Genomic DNA, 20,824 nt, shown 5'->3' on the forward strand with positions numbered 1-20,824 from the left:
AATAGATGCTTTCTCCAAAGTAACCAAAGAGTATTTCCTGAGAGTGACCACAGTACCACAGTCTTTGTCACTTCTCTTTGCGTGTGGGAGGTGTTTCTCTGAGCAATGCTCACCCTGCAAAGCTGGGCTCTGTTCCTGGCTGCCGCCACCGATGTGCTGTATGACTCTGACTGAGTCAGTCTGCTCATATGTGCTGCACGCTCCCTAACTTAAATCTAAAAGAATCATTTTCACCCATCTTTGTAAACTGATCATTTGCTTTCATAACAAAATGGATGTTACTTGCTCTTTCAGGAATTTTGAGCATTAAGCCTTAATATCCCAATGATCTGATTTGTTTATATATCCATACAGGCTTTTTATCTTCTGTGTTTGTCTGTAAAGCTGAATTTCTTTGGAAAAACTTGAATGAGAAGCACTCCTGCCTCTTGGAATCACACTAAGTTAGACCTGCTTTCTCTAGAATAGCAGATAAATTTGCTGCGACTATATTCAGCTCCTAGTATTATTTAATATTCTTGAACCTCTGTTTAAAAAAAAAAAAAAAAGCCCTTCCAAAGATATTTTTCTCTTTAATTTTATTGCAAGATTAAAATCAAACCTTGAAAATTAACACAATTAAATGCAGTTATATATTCCTTTTTGTAATTGTATTCTATATACTGTTTAGAAACTTTTTGTTATACAAAAGTCAAGATAAGATTTGAGTTATTTTACTTATTTGGGTATTTCTCTAGCTATAGGATTAAGGAAGAAAAATTACAAGAATATGAGTAAAAGACAATTATCCTCAAAAAATCTTAACAGGTTTGGGTAAATGGAAACATAGGGTAAGACATCTTCTTCAAGCTCAGGTATGACAGTTAATCAGGAAATTCTTCAGGCACTAACAAAAAAAAAAGTATAAGTCTTCTGAAACATGTTATATTGTCACTGTTCAAATCTTTTTTTAGATAGCCACTACAAAGCAGGCCCTTCACTGTAAACAGATTGGAACTGAATGTACTTCCTTTGCCTTCTGTTGGCATTTAAGGGAAGGTGTTACCTTTCACATTATTCTATTAAATTTGGACTGGAGCTGAAAAAAGGGTTGATGTAAGACTTCTTAATAAAATAAAGAGCATCTAGTATTTCAAAATTTCAGTTGTCCCCCTGTGTATTCATTTGTTCTTGTTTCTCTTTTCTAGGAGCTTGAGTTGCCAAAGGATCACCCTGCATAAAAATTTATTTTTCTCTTTTGTTTGCAACTCTCTTGTAACAATAATTTCATTGACTGCAGTTGCCAACAATCAGGAGTTAGTTGCAACTAATCCAGTAAGTGAAAGTATATTTGGCAGCCTTGTTGATTCGTATGTGAGAAACTTCAGCAAAGCAGGAAAGCTAAATGAGACATGAATACTTGATGAAATGTTGTATATAGCAACGTTAAAATGTTCAGTAACGATGTATCCATGTTACATATTACAACAGATGTCTACCAATGACTTGGGCATTTCACATTAGAGGTTTCATAATAGTAAAAACACTCTAAGAGACAGAGCATACTGTGAATTTGTACAAATCACTTTTGCACTGAAACTGCCAGAAAGTAGCTTATTCTAGATGATGTCAGTGAAGTTATGACAGTTGAATTCACGAAGGAAGGGCAGTAAAAAAATCTTTGGAGTGTATTTTGGATGTCAGCTACTTTCCTGTGGCTTTAAGTTTGCCATCTTCAGTTGAAATGAGAAGAATTTTTTTTTTTTTTTTTTTTTTTTTTGTGAAGGGAGATGAAGCTGACCCTTACATGCCAAAAGTAAAAAGCTAAATAAAAAAGCTGTTCATTCAGGTCTGATTTTTCTCTCTCTCATTTCCTAATAATACCAGGGTAAGTGTGAATCAGTAGCCCCTCGCAAAAGGCTAGGAGTTATAGCAACGGAAGAGCCTGAAAATTGAATACATAAACAAACAAATCCCTAACTATGGCTTTATTTTTATTTAGACCTGGAAGATAAATTTAAATTCTGTGAAATTTAGGGCAAAACTCCAGAAGCTGAATCAAGTAAAAAGATAAATTCTCTTTCTCCTGTAAAAGCTCATCAAAATGCTGGCAAATAAGCTTGAGATAGCTGCTAATAATCATCATCAAGTGAGTTAGGTAGCAGAACATGGTAAAACAATATTGATTTTTGGTTTGTTTTAAGCTAAGTCACAGAAATAGATCAAACACACAGCAATTTCAGAAGGAGGCAAAAAAGGATCTACTGTGTCCGAATCTGCAAGTTACCTATTGTTCCTTTTCTACCACCTCACATTTCAGTCTACACAATAAGTTATAACATTTCAATTGAAGAATATCTTTTGCATGAAGCTGAATACAAATATATGCCAACAAGAGAGCTTCCTTCTAGAACCTACTGTGCACGTTCTCAACTGGCCCTAAGTGCAGTCATGGGGTTAAAGTTGGAAGTAGTGTAAGCATTTTAAAAACATGAATTGTTCTCTGGAGTAGTTATATGTTGTGACTGGTAAAACCGAGAGGGAATTACCCTCACCAAAGTACAGTTTCTTGTGCAGTTACCATCAGATAATTTAAGGATTCCCTGTTGATTGGAATTGTCAAATGTGGCAATGTTTGCAGTAAGGGAAAATATCATTACAGCTTTCTGCCATCAGCTTTCTGCCATCATGCTTGAGGATCTCGAGGTCCTCATGTTTGCATAATAAAAATGCAGACTCAGTTACCACTTTTTTTGTCATCATAAAGTATGGAATTGTAATTCTACAAAAATTCTATTAAAAATATGTAATGGTAGTGAAAAGCAGAATAAGCATTAAGATTTGACTTGAGCAGTTTTTTTTCCATTTTGCAAATAAAGCTGTGAGATTTTAGCAATGTAAAAAACTATGTTGTACTCTGCTTTTTTCTACAGGTTAGTTGCAAAGTATCACAGTTCATCTACCTGTACCTAATGGGTTGCAACTACTTTTGGATGCTGTGTGAAGGCATTTACCTGCACACTCTCATTGTGGTGGCTGTTTTTGCTGAGAAACAACACTTGATGTGGTATTACCTTCTTGGCTGGGGTATGTAATTTCACGTTCTGTATTTAGTGGTGGACTTGGTAATGTCAGGTTAATGGTTGGACTGGATGATCTTAAAGGTCTTTTCCAACCTAAACGATTGTATGATTCTGTGATTTTCAGGCCAATGCAATCTCTTACTCTTTTTCATGAGAATTTGAACATCTGTCCCTTTGCTTCCCTGAGCTGGTAGCTTTGAACCACGATGACACACCGCTCCTCTTTGTCTGTAGTGTTTTAACAGGCTCAGAAATGTTAACGTAGGAAGTTGTATGTACCTCTATCTTTGCTGAAAGTGAGATTATGCATTTCTGCAGTCAGGAAGCGACTCCTCCTTTGTATAGAGAAAATAGTCTATTATAAAAAAGACATTAAGAAGTAATTATTCATTGTTCCTCATCTCGAAGATGTTTATTCAGGAATGAATGTTTGTTTTCAGAGAAGTCTCGCCATGTCTAGGGTGGAGGGTCAGAACTGACTTACAAATGGCCAAGGATTTATTTTTCCAGCAGTTCCATTTGACCTGTATTGTTCACTAAGCAAATACAGAATAGCTGTAGCTGAAGGTCTCAAGTCATATCAGTATCAAAACTAACAAGCCAAACCTCGTCATTTCAGATAACGCACAACAGCATGTTCACAAAGTGCAAGTGAAGGCTTTCTCCTCAGCTTCAGTGTATTGGCACATTTGGCTATAACATGACTTGGTACCTGGGTCGCCAGCTGTCCCACTACAGACACAACTGAGATGTAGTCAAAAGATCATAGGTGCTCAGCAGTTACTGAAAATTAGGTACCACCCAGGGTGTCAAGGACCCCAGATAACTAATTTGTTTATTCTTTTTAAATTTTGAATTTGGCCTGATTTCCAGAGTCTTTTTTCAAAATTTTTTTGAAGGTGACCCTGTTCTCTGAATACCCAGCAAGGATCAGTGAGGCCATAATCAACATTGATAATCATACCGTTAAAGCTATGGTTGTATATACAATTACAGTTTTAATATTATTTACCTATTTAGCTTTATTGCAGATTGCAGTCTGAAAAACATCTGTGTCAATGAAAATTGATTGTTGCATTCTAAGAAGTTATGATTTGATTTGCCTTTTCTTTCTGTGTGTTAGTATGGATTTCCTGGTAAAACAAGGGGAATAAGTTTCATACACTCCTCTGAAAGAAATCTGAGAAAATAGAAATGGAATTAGCCCCTGTAACGTAGTTTGGATAAGGTGAAAATAGAGAAGATTCCTGCAAGAGATGCAAGTTTACTGAGTTATTAGTCGGGCTTATATATGAAGAAAACATTGTTTTTTCTTCACAGGATTTCCACTGATCCCTGCCTGCATACATGCTGTTGCTAGAAGTTTGTATTATAATGACAAGTAAGTAGCATCTCAACTTGCTGTGCAAAAGTCTTATATTTTCTTTAAGGTGAAATAAAGGAATACAACAGTTGATTAAACGCTAAATGTTTTTTTTCTTTCCCTGTTTTGTTTCTCTAGTTGTTGGATCAGCTCTGATACTCATCTGCTGTACATCATCCATGGCCCTATTTGTGCTGCTCTGTTGGTAGGCAGTTTTCAGATAATAATATGCTTTCCTTACTTGTTTTCTGGCTGTTCTTCATGGGCTTATAAAGTTGGTAAGAGCCTAAAGCTAAGATTTAGAGGTCACTGTCATTCACAGGACTCTCACTTAACCCAATAGGTGCCTTAGACATACTGGATACACAAGTCTCTGCCTTACTAAGGAGCTGTACCCTGATCTTCTGAGAAGCTCAGGTTTTGCAATGTTGATTATCATTCCACTTAAATGCTAGTGACAAGGAAGAGCTAAACATTACCTGGAGTACTGGAGGGCCAAATCCTTCCTTTAGCTGGGAATGCTTTCTCACTGCCCAGGCCATTTGCTAGGTTGACCCTACTACAAGCATCATTGTGTCCCTGTGCTAAAGTGGCCAAATAGCTACCAGACTGCACCTCACAGGTTCAGAAAGAGGGCTCTCAAATGTTGGGACTGACTGTGGGTGGGAATACGGGATGGAGAGAAACTAGAGCAGGCCCTTGGGAAAGAACCAGTGAAAATAGTTCTGCAAGTGTCTGTGACTGCCCCTGTATTGCTAGATGCTCATCTAGCAATGTGTGCTTTGGCCACTGGGGTGTTGCAACTGCTCTGCTTCATTAGTCCTCATGAACTCTTAGAGCGCAGTGTTCTGTCTTACACTGCAAGTTAATGCCAGCTCTATTACACGAATGTTTGCTACTGAAGGCATTAAATTCTAGGTAAGTAACTGAAGATTCCTCTGTATAAAAATCAGTGTTGTGCTTCAATTACTCTAGGACTGAGTTTAACCTATGAAATTCAGTCAATAGTTTATTGCTAAATAGAAAGAGGTGCATAATAAAACAAAATACTACTATGTACCTACTTGCACAACTATCTGCATAATTAATATCTATGATTGCATGATGCAGAGAATGCTGCAGAGTAGAGGCATTCTAAATGTGGCTGGAATTAGCTGCTGACTATATATCACAGTCATCTCATTGTAACAAACTTCAAACTGGTCTGGCAAAGGTATTGGATACGTGTCTACTGGCTTTTCTTATGGTTTTTTGGTTCATGCAAGGAAATTCGTTAAGAATGAAAACATTAAATAATTTTTTGGAAATAATTTCAGTTTCTGACCTACATGAACTTCCTCTTCCGGTAAATTGTTGATGAGTATTTGCAGAGAGCATTCTATGCGTAGAGAATTCTCTCTGAAGACCGTTGCATACATCCTGTGGTTCTTGTAACTCCCATTTTCGTTCACAGTGAAATTAGATGGTGAACCTGTATTTTGCAGACTGTGTTGATACCATGACACACCTGAGGCCCTCTGCGTGGGAAGCCAGAAGCAGTCCCCATGACATTATTAAGATCCATGGCCCCTGGAGTGTGAACTATTACTGATAATCCCTTGTTCTGTTAGTCAGGTCTGCCATATATGTTCATGTTAAGACACTTCAACTAGTGCTCTAATCTCTAAAGTTAAAACCAACTCTAAATCCTTTCAACTTTTCTTCTCTCTAATTTACACAGAAGGTGAAATCCTGTTTTCACAGAAAAGGATAGGGGGTTTTTTTGCCCACTTAGCGGTGCTGTATTTCACCCAGAAGATATATGCTGTTCTGCATTGCCTTGTGGGTTGTTACTTCCTTTGTCCAGGTGTCTCCTCACAGATATATCACTTAAGTAAAGCTCTTCAAAGCTGAAATATAATTTGTATTAGTCAGAGCTTGCTTAAAGAACAACAGAAAAAATTGTGTAAAAGTTATGAGACTATACCATCTTCCATGAAGTGACCTCATTTTAGGATGTAAGATCATTTTCTCCTTCCTGGCACTGGCCTCCACAAAGTCACACTGAAAACAGTGGCAAGACTCCTATGGGTTTCAAATGTACTGGATCAGTCCCAAACTGTCAAGACTTCTTTTCATTCAAGGCAACACTAAGAATGCCCTTTGATTTTACTGGAGCCATAATAATCGCCTCTGTGGGGTTGGTTTAGGCAGAATCTGTCCGTTCTCTTTGCAATTTACAAATACGTATACCTTTGATGTTCCTATATTTTTCATTAGCTGACTGAACATGTTTCTCTTGCATTTTTTCTTGCCTCAGTACAATCAATAAATTTATTTGGAAACCATGTAGGAATAACAAAGGTTAAAGACAACTGCACATCTTGCCTGTCATGTGAAAGTACATTAAAGGAGTTGCTTTCCTTTCTGGTAACAAAAAAATGTAGTATGTCAATTCAGAAAAGACAAGCCAGGGATAAAGACATTAAATGAAATGCATGTGTTTAGGCTTTGTGAACAGTACCCTCATTTGCTTAAGCAGCTTGCTTGCCAGATAAAATTTTCACACTTTACTAAGCATGACCTGCTTTAGTAGACATTTAAGCAACAATATTAAGCTCCAAATTAGCTAACAAGGGAGAAGACACTGTTTCTACTTGCAGGAGCAAGATCTCAAAGAACATGAAGAGGACTGTCAAGTGGGTGCCAGGGAGAGTTGGCAGAAGCCAGTGGGAATTTAACTCTTGTATATCACTGAAAATCCTACAATTACATAAAGTTAACAATAATGCTGCTTTTACAGTCCCTGTTTTACATAACTGTGGTCAGATCCCTGCCAAAGAAACTGGAAATGGGAGCAGACATAGGTTGCATTTTGATTGGAATTTTCTTCAGTTGACCATTTAATTATAACTGTTTGCCTAAGTAACCACAATTAAAGTAATAGTGTGGGAATGAAACAGCAGAGGGTGATGTTAGGTTTTACACTAGACAAATATTGATCGAAGTGGGGGTGGTGGTGGTGAAAAAGCAATGGGTCTGAACTTTAGCAAAAGCAGTAGTGTTTTCAGTGTAGGTTTCAGATGTGCCAGTGCACTGGTGATTTAGTTTGCATTGGTGCCACTGAAAGAGTAGATTTTGATTTAGTCATGCCATTATTTATACAACTAATACTATGGAGGTGTTTATTTTGCCCTATAATGATGTTAAGTATTGGTGTCTTAGACTGATAGCCCTTTTATAGATGCAAATTCTTTTAGCAGAAGTGTACTCAGTGAACATGTACTACAAGGAAATTCAGGAGCTCTTAGCTTTGTCATTGACCTATTTAATGACTTTAAGCTGGACTTAGTACAAGACCTAGGATTTTAGAAGTTGAACGCTTAGCATACATATACCCAGCCTTGGAAACGTCCACAGGCCAGGTGTAAAACTTGTCTTCATGAGCACATACAGGTGTTCTGCCCCAAGCAAGCCAGGCTCAAGCAGGCTAAGATCTGAAGGTGCATAACTGTATTAAAAACCAAACAATGGCTACCAGCCAATATCTAAGAATATCTGAGTTTCTTGGGCTGAGAATGGTTTGTTTATATCCTCCTAAGGAGGAACCTAAACAGAATTTAAACCTACATACTAATAAGGATTACCATACTGCTTAGCACAAACTCAACATGAAGAGAAGTAGAGATATGAGGGACCTGAGGAGAGTTTAATTCAAGAACTGCAGCACCTGTTAGCAGTCAACTGTTAGCAGCTAAGTTCACAGCCACTCTTGAGGCAGAACCTAAATTCTACTAAGTTCCCAGTAGAGTCACCAACATTTCTTTTTATATAGGATTGCCTTCTCTGCCTTTGTTTCCACTTCTGTCCATTTTCCCGGTTCAATTTTCAGGTCACTGTGGAGCTGCCAGTATTTTACAGTTCATACTGCAGCTAGCACAGCAGGATTCCTTTGGGGCTTTCCAAACCATCACAGTCAATTTGATGATAATACATATGCAAGTAGTTCCACTGGCCTACTTTTGCTTAAATGTAAAAATCTACTCACTACCTTGCTAAAATCAAGACCTGTTTTCATCACTTTTAATTAAGAATTCAGTTCATCCTGATCTCATTATATTTTGTGACAGAAGAGATATACAGCACCAATTTTTGACGAATACTTTTACTGACACTCATATGGTTCTTCTCAACTCTGCCCTCTGCTTTGCCTCATTCATCTTTTCTGTTTGCCCTAATAGCTATTTGCAAACTCTTTGCATGTTTATTTTTGTGCTTTTTGGTTTTGGTGGGGAAGTGGAACAATTAGAAAAATTCTGTGCATTTCAGCATGTTGTAAGTGAAATAGTTTGCTGGGTGGTATTTTGCTTCTGGCTGCTGCAACTTGCATCTTCAGTTAGCGTTCAAGGACAGTATTATAGAAATTGGCCATGCTACCAAAACACGAGAGGGCTGAAACTCAGTGTTTGAGACACGTTGATGTTGAACTAGAAGATTTGAGGATTAAATTTAGAAATGGAGGAAGGACTTATTGTCTAGGTGTACTATAGGAAGTTGGATGAGGATCGTGGGCTGCATAAAATCTAAATAAATCCCTTGAGAAAGAATCAGAAGACCTTGGTTGCTTAAACAAAGCTTTAAAGGTAGCTGGAGACTTCCAGGAGAAATTAATGCAGTAGTTTCCTATGTAAAACAATTTCCTGTTAAAATGATTTAAATAGCATGTAAGTAGAATAAAAATACCATCACATATCTGTCAAGGGCCATGTTGCTATAACAATACACAGCTGTTTATCATGAAAACCTTAACTGACATGAAAGAATTCTGCCAGGGTTGTGGAGGACATGTGACACACATGGTCTGAAATGGATTCCCTCTTTGCACTTGTCCTACAGCAAGACAGAGGCCGCCTCCTATAGACCAGGAGTTCCTAGCCTTTTTAGAAGGGGGTTTTCTGTCTGTCTACTGGCTTCTTCCTCCACCCCCCCTTTTGTCTCTAGATAGTTGTTGACAAGGACAGAGAGTTATCTGGGAGAAGAGGTAAGAGGACCGGACTCTAGGTCTCTCCCTTCTATAGTGGGTCCCCTCAGCAGCATTGTCTTGCCTCTGTGCCCTTGAGCAAGGTGGTGGGCCTGGCCGAGCTTTCAAGGCCTCTTCTAGCTGTGGTTTCTAGAATGGGCTGTCATTATTGCACAATAGATGAAAATACAGTGTAATCACCCTTAACATTTGCTGTGCTCTGGTTACTCACATCCTTAGGCTGGTGTGTGTGTGTGTGCATATATATATACACACACACATATACATGTCCATGTGTATTAGTTTTGTGACTGCTCACGTGTTGAAAGATATAGTCTGCATAGTTGTGATTTCAGTTTGGGATTTGTTTTTTTGTGAAACTGAATGAACAGATATACACCACTGTTAACATCTCAGTGCTTGCCCCATTTGCAGTTCTGCTGAATGATTCAAAAACCAACCCTTGGCCACTGTGAGAATGTTAAATCTGCTGTTTGTCTCCAGGAGTATATAGTTCCTTGTTAGCACCATTTTGCCTGCAATTTTGTTTGGGTTTTTTTATTATTATTATTTTTAAATGATTTTTTTCTTCTCTATAAATTTGTCAAATTCATATTTGAAAAATAAAAAAGTAGCTATTTCAAGAACCATGTTTAAATACAAAGACGGAAGAGTGTCATCCTCTTTCTTGACCAACCTAAAAAGACATAATAATTTTTAAAAAACCTAATCATTCACCTGTGTACTGTTATTGTGATAGCAGAGAGAAAGGTGCGTGAATTGGTAACACTGGAAGACCGACGGTTATCTGGATAAAGACTTGCTTAAAATAACTTAGAGGAATGGATGTGGATATTAGATGTTAGAGCCACATCTCAGTTACTTAAAGGTGTTTTCAAAGAGTTTTAACTCATGTTTATCGTACAATCACAATGCTATCCACGTAGCACGAGTTTTCTTGAATTTCTGGGTTTTAGCATCACAAAACAGTGTGTTGGACTATCTTCAGTGTCATTTTCTTTTCTGACAGGTGAATCTTTTCTTCCTGCTAAATATCGTTCGTGTTCTCATAACCAAGCTGAAAGATACCCACAAGGCAGAATCCAACCTGTACATGAAAGCAGTGAGAGCTACCCTGATTCTTGTTCCACTGCTTGGCATTGAATTTGTGCTGTTTCCATGGCGACCAGAAGGCCGGATCGCTGAGGAAGTGTATGACTATGTGATGCACATTCTTATGCACTACCAGGTACATTAAACAGTTTTTGCTCACTTGAGCTAGATAGCAGTTGGCATGTGAAAAAAATAAAGGAGAAATGATTGTGTTATTTTGATTTTTAAAGACAGACCTTCATGCAATATTCTTATAACTGTCTTTAACTTTCTTATTATGCTGAATTTTAATTTCTTAAAGGAAAGAAACATCATGGTAGATAGCTGGGCCAATACTTTTTAGTAATGTATTATTAGAAGTAATTCACCAAGTTTAGATTTGTACTATATTTTCTTTGCTATCTATACCTGAATTTTATCAGGAACCTCTAATTATCTCAAACCTGGAAAAATCCATATGCATGTGAAATAAAGCAGAACCTTTTTATTTTTATTTTACAGGGTCTACTGGTGGCTACAATTTTCTGCTTCTTCAATGGAGAGGTAGAGTAATGGGTTTTAATATATTACTTTTCCTATTTTACATATTTTTGTTTTGTTTCAGCAATTAAAGAGATAGTAATTTTTAAAGAATTTTTAAAAAAAAATTCTGAATCTAGATTTGTCAGGTAAAAAAGAATTTTAAAAAAATATAATCTGGCTGCCAAGAGCAGAGCTTGGGAAAGACTCTGCCATCATTTGTGGCATCTTTAAGTTCTTTAGGACTGACTCTTTTGTGATGAGCAATATACATGTCTCTGATTATATAAGGAATTGAAGACACTTGTTGCTTTGATATAAATTCTCAATAAATATCATATAAAAGTAAAATGTAATTCAATATCCAGAAGGTATATTTGTCTATCTTAGAAGCTGTATAGCATGTTACCCTGGAGAGTCACTGTATTTGGTCTTTCTGCAGCAGGAATAGAGCGTGTTGCACACATGTTGCAGTGCTGGCGTACCATTGTGTTATGACAGTTCTTTGGGAAAATTTTAGGCTGAAGTTTGGAAAACTGATTTTTAGCACTGCTGAAAAATATAATTCCAAAAATCAGAACTTAGTAGATTATTGTGCTCGGGTCAGAAATTTGTGTTGAATAAGAAGTGCACTTTTAAGAAACCATCATCAGTCAATTCCAAGAACAAACTTCTTCATTCTTAAGTTAGAAGATTTCAGTATTTCAGTAATATATAGTACTGATTCTGTTGAAGCTAACAAGCTTTGCTGTTATCTTGAATAGATCAAGGTCTAGTAACTCTGGACTGTACACAGCGACTTTCATCTAGAAACTCTGGCCCCCAAGCTGTACTTGAGTACACTTACAGGGCCTCACAGTGTCAGAGATCAAAGTGGTAGAAAGGCTAAAAAATATATATACAAAATTGTTAGTAAGGATCTTGTTTGCAAACACCTCCCCCCCCGCCCCCTTTCCCCCCAAAAAACAAATTAACAAAAACACCCCACCAAAAAACTAGCTGGTACTTTTCCAACACTTTTGGCAGAGGAACAATTACAATCCTACACTTATTCCTACACATCTGTTTGTTCATTTGTTCTACATTTAGTGCAGTTGCAGTATATGGCTGTAAGCAGATGTGTGGGAGTCACCAGATGTTTTCATGTGACTAATCCCTTAGTTTCTTGTATCAGATGTTATAAAATTGTATCAGTGTGCTTATATAATGTTATTGGACAGTAATATTTACTTACAGGTAAATATTTGGCTAATACTAGAATTGATTCATGCAGATCGCCCTTCCTCCTCATCCTAAGTCTGACGCTGACTGAATTGCAATGAAACTGCCATGGGGTTTCAAGGTTTGTTTCCCCCCCACGCCCTGAAATGTATGAGTCTCAATGATTTTTTTGCCAAGGAGGCAGAAAAGATGAAGATAGGCTTTCTCACAGTGGTCATGGGGCAGTGTTTTTGATCTGATTTTAACATAAAGTAGATCTGGGTTCAAGTCCCTGCTTATATATTTGATTCAAAGCAGAACACATCATTAAGCATTCTGGATCTGATTGGATCACTTGCCCACATTCATAGAATCATAGAATCGTTTAGGTTGGAAAAGACCTTTAAGATCATCCAGTCCAACCATTAACCTAACACTACCAAGTCCACACTAAACCAGTCAAGGGTAGACTAGACTAAACCATGTCCCAGAGTGCCACGTCTACCTGTGTTTTGAAAGCTTCCAGGGATGGTGACTCCACCACCTCTCTGGGCAGCCTGTTCCAATGCTTGACTACCCCTTCCATGAAGAAATTTTTCCTAATATCCAACCTAAACCTCCCCTGACACAGCTTGAGCCCATTTCCTCTCGTCCTATCACTAACTACGTGGGAGAAGAGACCAACACCCACCTCACTACAACCTCCTTTCAGGTAGTTGTAGAGAGCGATAAGGTCTCCCAGCACTGATATTTCACACACTCTTTTCCTTCTAAATTTTATAGTCCAGAATGCCTTCTGAAAACAGGTATTTGGAAAAAAACAAACAGAGAATTTGTTCCGCTGCAGTGCAAAATGGGGGAGGGGGGAAAACCTTGAAATCTCTGCAGTTTCTATGAAACAACACTGCTCAGTTCCGTCTTTTAATCCTTGTGGATCTTCTGAGGCTACTTTATTACTTAAGTCGAAACCCTAATTTTAAAGTGTGATATAATCAGTAAGAATTGTATCTGTTAGTATTCCGTTGTTACAAATATATATTTTTTTTACAAGCTCTCTTCTGCTGTGTAAGAAAAGCAAACCTGAGTCATCCCACTGATTCAGTATCCTAAATTCACCATGGGCTGATCAGTGGTAAAAGATGAGCTCTTCCACAACTCCTACAAATGGTAACAGATGAATCGCTTCTTGAACAGCTACCGTCAGGATAATGTTAAAAGGAGGATTTAGACATTTTAACGTTTATTAATTTAGGCATTTAATTTTTTGACTATGCGTTGACTTTGTCAGTTAAACATACATGTCTGTATTTGCTCTCTACACAGTAGAAATTTATGCTTTTAAAACCAGTTTTGGGTTCAGTGCTTCAATGACCACTATTCACTTTTTTTTTCACTACACCTTGTTCCAGAAGGGACTTACTGCTTTATAAACAACTGTATCAGTAAGGAAATCCATGGGGAGAATGACAGTGTAGTTAGGAAAAAATGTCTGCACAGAAAAAAAAGTGTTTCCTTTGTCTGCTGGCATGCAAGCCTGCAGGCACACATATATTCTGTTGCAATTATGGTCTCTTGCTGCCATAATAATGCCTGAACAAAGCCTGCAACTGTGGCTTAGCTGTTGTGTACAAGATGCTGCTTTATGATCAGCTGTCATAGCAACACCTCATTAGAGACTGTACAAAATGAGAGGCATCAGAGAGTGGTCTTACTGCTTGTCTGCAGCAAGTCTGTGGTTTAAAGGTGAATACTGATATTGGAATTGACACTTTGAGTGAAAGTGGGGCAAAGATTTTCCAAGGAGGTATTAGCAATTAAAAATGCTAAAATTTCTGTCTAAATCTTAACATTTCCCAGCTGCTACTGTACCTTCTAATGTTTTCTATACCAAATATCAGGAGGCAAACCCTGTTCAAGTGGTGGCTTGCAGGCCACCTCTGGCCAAAAAGTGAATAAAAGTGGTCTGCTAGTGGGGAGCTCGAGTGAAAAGAAACTAAGACATGTAAGAAGAATAGCTGGTATGTCCTGCTGACTGCATCGCCAAACTTCTTGAGCAGCGCAGCCAGGGATGATCTGTCAAATCCAGTTCTAACATGCGCTGCAGCTGTTCATCACAAACCTCCTACAGACAAGGGCATACATGCAAACCCTTCATCTTTATCTTCTGCACCAGGGCTTCCCTAAGGACGCTCACATTCTGCTTATGTCCCAGCATCCCACAGAGTAAGATGCTTCTCAACTACCTCATCATGTTTTCCAGTCTGAGTTGGCCTAGATTGGTGTCCTGGTTTCGGCTGGGATAGAGTTAATTTTCTTCCTAGTAGCAGGCACAGTGCTGTGTTTTGGATTTAGTAGGAGAAGAATGTTGATAACACGCTGATGGTTTAGTTGTTGCTGAGTACTGCTTATGCCAGTCAAGCACTTTTCAGCTTCCCATGCTCTGCCAGGCGCACAAGAAACTGGGAGGGGGCACCGCCAGAAGAGTTGACCCAAACTGCCCAAAGGGCTATTCCATACCATATGCCGTCATGCTCAGTGTAGAAACTGGGGGGGTTGGCCAGGGAGCAGCAATCGCTGCTTGGGAACTGTCTGAGTATCAGTCGGCGGGTGGTGAGCAATTGCATTGTGCATCACTTGCTTTGTATATTATTATTATTATTATTATCATTATTATCTTGTTATTATTATCATTACTATTTTACTTTATTTCAATGATTAAACTGTTTTTATCTCAACCCAGGAGTGTTTCTCGCTCTTACTCCTCCGATTCTCTCCCCCATCCCATCGGGGTAGGGGGAGTGAGCGAGCGGCTGCGTGGTGCTTAGTTGCTGGCTGGGGCTAAACCACGACAAGTGGCCTTTGGGGTGACGTAGGCTGCAGTCAGAGGAGAAGCTTGTCCCAGATCTCTGATAAATGAGTAGAAAGATTCCTACTGAGCTATTAATAACATATATTAACAATGACCTACATGATCCATGTAAGGTTTGTGGGGTTTGGTTTTTTTCTTTCCTTCCACTGATCTATAGAAATGTTGCAGTAAAGATTATAGTCTCAGGTCTGCAGGATTATACAATCCTTTGATTAATCGGCAGGGTTGTATTGTGGGGTTTTTTTCTCCTTGTTGGCTACTGAGCTGTTTAATTTGTGCTATATTGAACATCGAGCTACTAGTATGTTAAAGGGCTGATTGGAAGGAGCCCTTCATGAAAACTCATCAAAAAGAGCCATTACTAACTAATAAGGTGAGAAAGCAAGAATCTTCCAGCTGGAACTAGTATCTCTATTAATGACTGAGAAATACAATTATATTTGGTCAAGAATTGGAACAGGCTGCCCAGAGAGGTGGTGGAGTCACCATCCCTGGAAGTGTTCAAAAAATGGGTAGATGTGGCACTTGGGGACATGGTTTAGTCTAGTCTACCCTTGATTGGCTTAGAGTAGACTTGGTAGTGTGGGTTAATGGTTGGACTGGATGATCTTAAAGGTCTTTTCCAACCTAAACGATTCTATGATTCTATTTATTACATTACTTTCTTTCATTAAATGTGTTGCTTAATACCCTTTCTTGTAACAAAGTGCTACCCCTCTTGAGCTGAATTTGCAGCTCTGTGCAACTGCTCAAAGCTGAGGGAAGAGTGATAAAAGTTCTCTTTTCACTCCATGGGTAGGCACACATATTGTTAAACAGAGTATAATTAGTGATGAAAGTTAGTTGTCTCATTGATTTTTTTTCCCCATCTTCTTCTATGAATGATTGATTGGACAGTTTAGAGAAGACTGAAAGATAGTAATAATAAATGAAAGGATGTAACACCCTGCAAGACTAGACATGTAGTAGGACAGGGGTGAAATACTGATTCAGCAGTAACAGAGCAGCTTTGGGAAGAATGCCAGAAATACATGGCTTAGTTGGAAATGCACTGAGGCAGCATGATGGGCACTGGGATGGGCATAGAGGAAACGGTGTTTGCCCATACAGGAAACACTATTTATAGCAATCTGTCACTGGCCAGAGAGTGAGCTAAACAGGCTGTTTTCTCCCTAGGAGTAGCCTGAGGGCACTTGTCTTGCGGGGATACTGATGGCTTTCTTGAGCTATGAGGACTGCTATCCTTTAGGACACGTTTAAAAATATTATTAACAATTAAAAATAAGATGAACAAACAACTCTTACTGAAGCAACCAGGAGGAAGTGTGGGAGAGGACCCGAGTGTAAGGCTTTTTTGCAACTGGACAAGTCTAGTTTATTTCTCAGCTCTGCCAATAGACCTTGTAGACCTTGGTTAAGCCATTTAGTTGCAGTAGCTGACATTTTCCCATCTCGAGCCCATCTTGTCTAAAGCAAAATTGCTCGATATGTAATTTTTTGCATTTGTGTGTGTGTCTACAATAAAACACTAATCTTATTGAGGTAATTAACTATGGAAAGGAGAACAAATGGAACATAGCTTAGTGATATGCACAGATTGATTAATGTGATTTAAAAATAAATTCCAAGCTTCCTTCTTGGAAAAGATGGCATTTTGAATATGCGTCTTCTCTTGGCTTTATGAGGGATTACAGGAAATGGATTCAACCCTTGTGAAGATTTAAGGCTCTGTGTTGCTCTGCAATGCAAATTAATTATTCAAAAACTTCCTGTGATGAAACAAGAACTCTCCATTTAGACTTGGAAGTAATACAGAATTTTGATATGAAGAGCAATAAGATCAGATACTCAGAAGTATTAAGACACTTGATTTCTCTTCAGTGTTTGTAGATTTGTGTTTAGATGTTTTGAGTGGATAGGAACAGTTTTATGAACAGTAAAAGAGCATCTCCTTTGCCCTGTAATACTAATTTCTTATGTTACTCCATTGATACTTCTTCCCTTATCCTTTTACATTTTCTTTGTAAGGATTTTGGGAAATATGAAGTTCCTCTTTAAACAGAGGATTCTGATACCAGACTGCAGGAAGTCTAAAAATTACATGCCTTTTCTTTTATTTATTTTTATTTTTCATAATTAAAGCCAGAGTAAAATTAGACAAAAGAAGCCATTGTCTTAGGGAAATGTGAAGCAAACACAAAAGAAACCCTAAAGACACATGGAAAATCCTAAAAATATTTACGCACAATATCAACATTTAACTGGGGGAACCACTCTTCACTGTTCAGTTCTTTTGTATGTGACAAAGTGAAATGAAGGTCATGCTTGTGAGTGAGGCCTGTAATTTGGGGGTGTGCTGCTGGATAAATGTGAGTGTCAGTGTCCCCCCTGCATCTCTTGGAAATCAGTGCATTGCTAGTCAATGCAGGAATACTTTGTGTACGAAGTTTGGCTGAAGAGGAAATTAAATATTCACGGTCTGTGGGCAGATTTTTAACATTAAAAAAAAAAAAATCTCTTGAAAAAGCAACAACAATAGCTATTACCATTCTTAGCATTCCTCACTTGGCATCTTCACTGAAAGACTAATTCCGTGTGAATTTCATGAATGTGACACTTCATCAGTCCAATATGCACAGGTGTTTAACTATATTGTAGGAGAGGAAGGCTATGATAAACATAACATCCTTTTGGTGGAGACACGTAAACCAGCTGGAGCCTTCAGCTATTTTATCAGCTTTATTTTTAACCCTGGTTGAAATACGGAGTTTCGGAAATTGTCCTTCTATTCATTTGATTAAGGTATGATCAGAAATTAAGAAAGGCTTTCTTGCACCAGAACCTTAGCAAATGTAAATTATGGTTTGTTGAGAGTATAAGAATTTACAGCTGCTGAGGAAGTGGCCTTTTGAATATAGGGGTGAATAGAAATGACCTTTTTCACCTGTAAGTCTGATCTGTCCACACTGGACTTCAGCCCACAGGGGAGAAAGCAGAAAATTGTGTTGCTGCTGCTCCTCCTGTAATCTGCTTTTCCTGAGCAACTAGTACACTACAATTGTAAAATGTAATTATTTCACATCAAATATGCTGAAGAATAATGCCTACTTAACATTGTAGCTCTTTCAGAACATCTCATGTGCCAGATCACATGCAGGTACCCCCATTTTCCAGGATTACTGAGTCTTACTACCTGCTTTGCTTAGACACATTTATTATGGCACTCATGCATCAAAGAATGAAGTGCAGTGATATCTTTCCAAGTGTTTTATGTGCATTTATTTTTGTTTTCTGGCATAGGTCCAAGCTGTTTTGAGAAGACACTGGAATCAGTACAAAATCCAATTTGAGCACAGCTTCAGCCACTCAGATGCTATGCGCACGGCTTCCTACACCGTATCATCAATCAGCGATGTTCAAGGCTACAGCTACAATCACGACTGCACCAGTGAACATTTAAACGGGAAGGGCTACCATGACATGGAGAGTGTTGTTTTAAAAACTGAAAAGCTGTATGGGTGACTGCCAAAAGCTTGGCACATGCCAGTGTGCTTACCCTCGTGAACTCCAAGTTTGATTTAATGACTTCACGGCCAGAAGATTTTACCTGACTTGGGATATGTTATTCTCCTGAATGATGCAAACTAAACCAGCGTGTTTTTTTATTTGTATGTATATATATGCATATATACATATGTTTGTGTTTCTGTATATCTATATAGTATGGACATCTGTACATATATATCTCTCTATATATATGTATGTGCATTTATATCAGGATACAAACTTTGCCTCTTCAGTTTCTACTGTGTAGACAAAGTTGGCAACTTTTTGTACAAAGGGAATCAATGAAGGATTTCTTATTTTCTTGGAACTTTGTATGAGACTGTGTTGTGTTGAAGCCACTTCATTTGCCTATACAATCTTAGAGTGTAAATACCATACTGTATTGTCTTAATTCAACCTAAACCACAACAAAGGAAAATGGTTAAAGTAGGTGCAATAATAACAATAGATTGTCCAGGTTAATTTTGTGTCCAAGATTTCACTGTCTAAAAAGCCCAACAGGTAGTCTGAGATAACAGACTCAAAGATTGATGGTTTGGTTTGGCCAGTTTCTTTTTTCCACTATTTTAACTTAAGCATAGAGACACCAGTGCAAGTCTGAGACTCTACTTACTTCTGTACTGCAATGTAATATTTTACAGCAAGCTTTGAGCAATTTTATTTAAACTATTTTTGCATATACAGGAGTGTCTCCTTTTCCTCAAGTTTATGGGAGTTTCTTATTGGCTTTAACACAGACAAGATCAATGAGGCCTTACTGCCAGAAAGAAAAGTAGTAACCTGAGTAACTCTAAATCTTTCCAGACACTAATACATAATTGAAGCTCATGGAACTTATCTGTGTGCTTAAGGAATTTACTCAACTGGGAAAAGATCATGTACAGAACTTGTTGTAGTCATGTTGTTTTGTTTTATTTTTAAGTATTTCCCTGGCCATATGCTTGATAATTTATTCCTTCATTCTTGGGGCAAAGTTTTGATTACTTTTGTGACTTTATTTTGTCTGAGAAAAGCATGCAAGACCAAACGCAGTGCATATGACTTACTACCTTTAAAGCCAGTGTATGAGATTCAGACTAATCAAGCATACTAATGTTAGTAATTGTCATTATTTTCAAAATCCACTATAAAGTTTGTTTTATAAAGGTTCAAAACATTGTGGATTGAGAATTTTAACATTACTCTGGAGTGCTTGATGCTGAATCTCTATCTTGGTTACTTAGCTTAGAACAATATAAGTTGTTTCTTTTGGTTCTACTGGTGAATAAAGGTCTCACTGAAAATGAGGAGGTTGTCAGGAAGGTCTTGAGAAAATGTGTCTTTATAGCAATCTATGTTTTCCTAAATCTTTATGCTTTGAAGAAATAATAGTTTTCTTAAGTGAAAAAATGCTCAAGAATGAGGGCATGATATGAGGTGAGTTTAGAAAAGTCTTACCAGAATCACAAAAGTAGAAAAAGGTTTTATTGGTTTATTTTGCAGATAAATCTACTTCAAGTGGGGAAAACCAACAATGAAGTAAAATAGATGCTGGAATTGATAGGCTATTATGCTAATTAAGGTATATCTGGTGTATGTAAGCCAGTCAAAAAAATGACAGTTCTTTCTGAGACCACTTCAGTTTCACTTAATTCTGTATATGAACAACTTGATTTTAACATTTAAACATTTTTGTCAGTAGCCTTTCTGTAAGCTTCATTAGCATCCAGTTAATTTGCTCTCACAGTGTTTATTGGTTTGCGACTTCATAAGGCTTTATATGCTTTGTATTTAGAAGGAAAACATTAGGAGAATGTGGTAAGTTCATGCCATTTGCACCTTTCAGTAGTTTTTTACATTTTTTATGCCTGGAGTTTGAATTTAGAAAGTGTTTTATTAATGATCTAGTTTCATAATACAGAATCTCAGCTAGGATGCACACATCAAGTTTTCTGTTCTTCTGCAAGGCTGTCTGGTTGATTGATGGGAATGATTTGAAAAAGCGGTTGGATTCTGTACTTTAGAATAGTGTGAAATCTGGCAATCAGATGTCACAATCTCTTAAATTGTAAGAATATAGTAACGGTATCTACTACAATATGACTAGAGGTTACTTACAACTCTGCTTGCTGATCTATGTAGTGTTACTTAGA

The 20,824-nt window shown here is 37.8% G+C and overlaps 1 protein-coding gene across 1 annotated transcript in view; it reads left to right on the forward strand.

The window, feature by feature from the left end:
- The window catches only part of CALCRL (calcitonin receptor like receptor), a 30,228-nt gene extending 11,581 nt beyond the window's left edge, over positions 1-18,647 (forward strand). The window contains exons 6-12 of the mRNA XM_075711171.1: positions 1,188-1,314; positions 2,913-3,066; positions 4,383-4,443; positions 4,564-4,630; positions 10,455-10,673; positions 11,039-11,080; positions 18,426-18,647. Coding sequence (XP_075567286.1) covers positions 1,188-1,314; positions 2,913-3,066; positions 4,383-4,443; positions 4,564-4,630; positions 10,455-10,673; positions 11,039-11,080; positions 18,426-18,647 — 892 coding nt within the window. The remainder of the gene's footprint in view (positions 1-1,187; positions 1,315-2,912; positions 3,067-4,382; positions 4,444-4,563; positions 4,631-10,454; positions 10,674-11,038; positions 11,081-18,425) is intronic.
- The last annotated feature ends 2,177 nt before the right edge of the window (positions 18,648-20,824 follow it).

Source organism: Pelecanus crispus, chromosome 5 (assembly GCF_030463565.1).
Source record: "Pelecanus crispus isolate bPelCri1 chromosome 5, bPelCri1.pri, whole genome shotgun sequence".
Taxonomy (NCBI): domain Eukaryota; kingdom Metazoa; phylum Chordata; class Aves; order Pelecaniformes; family Pelecanidae; genus Pelecanus; species Pelecanus crispus.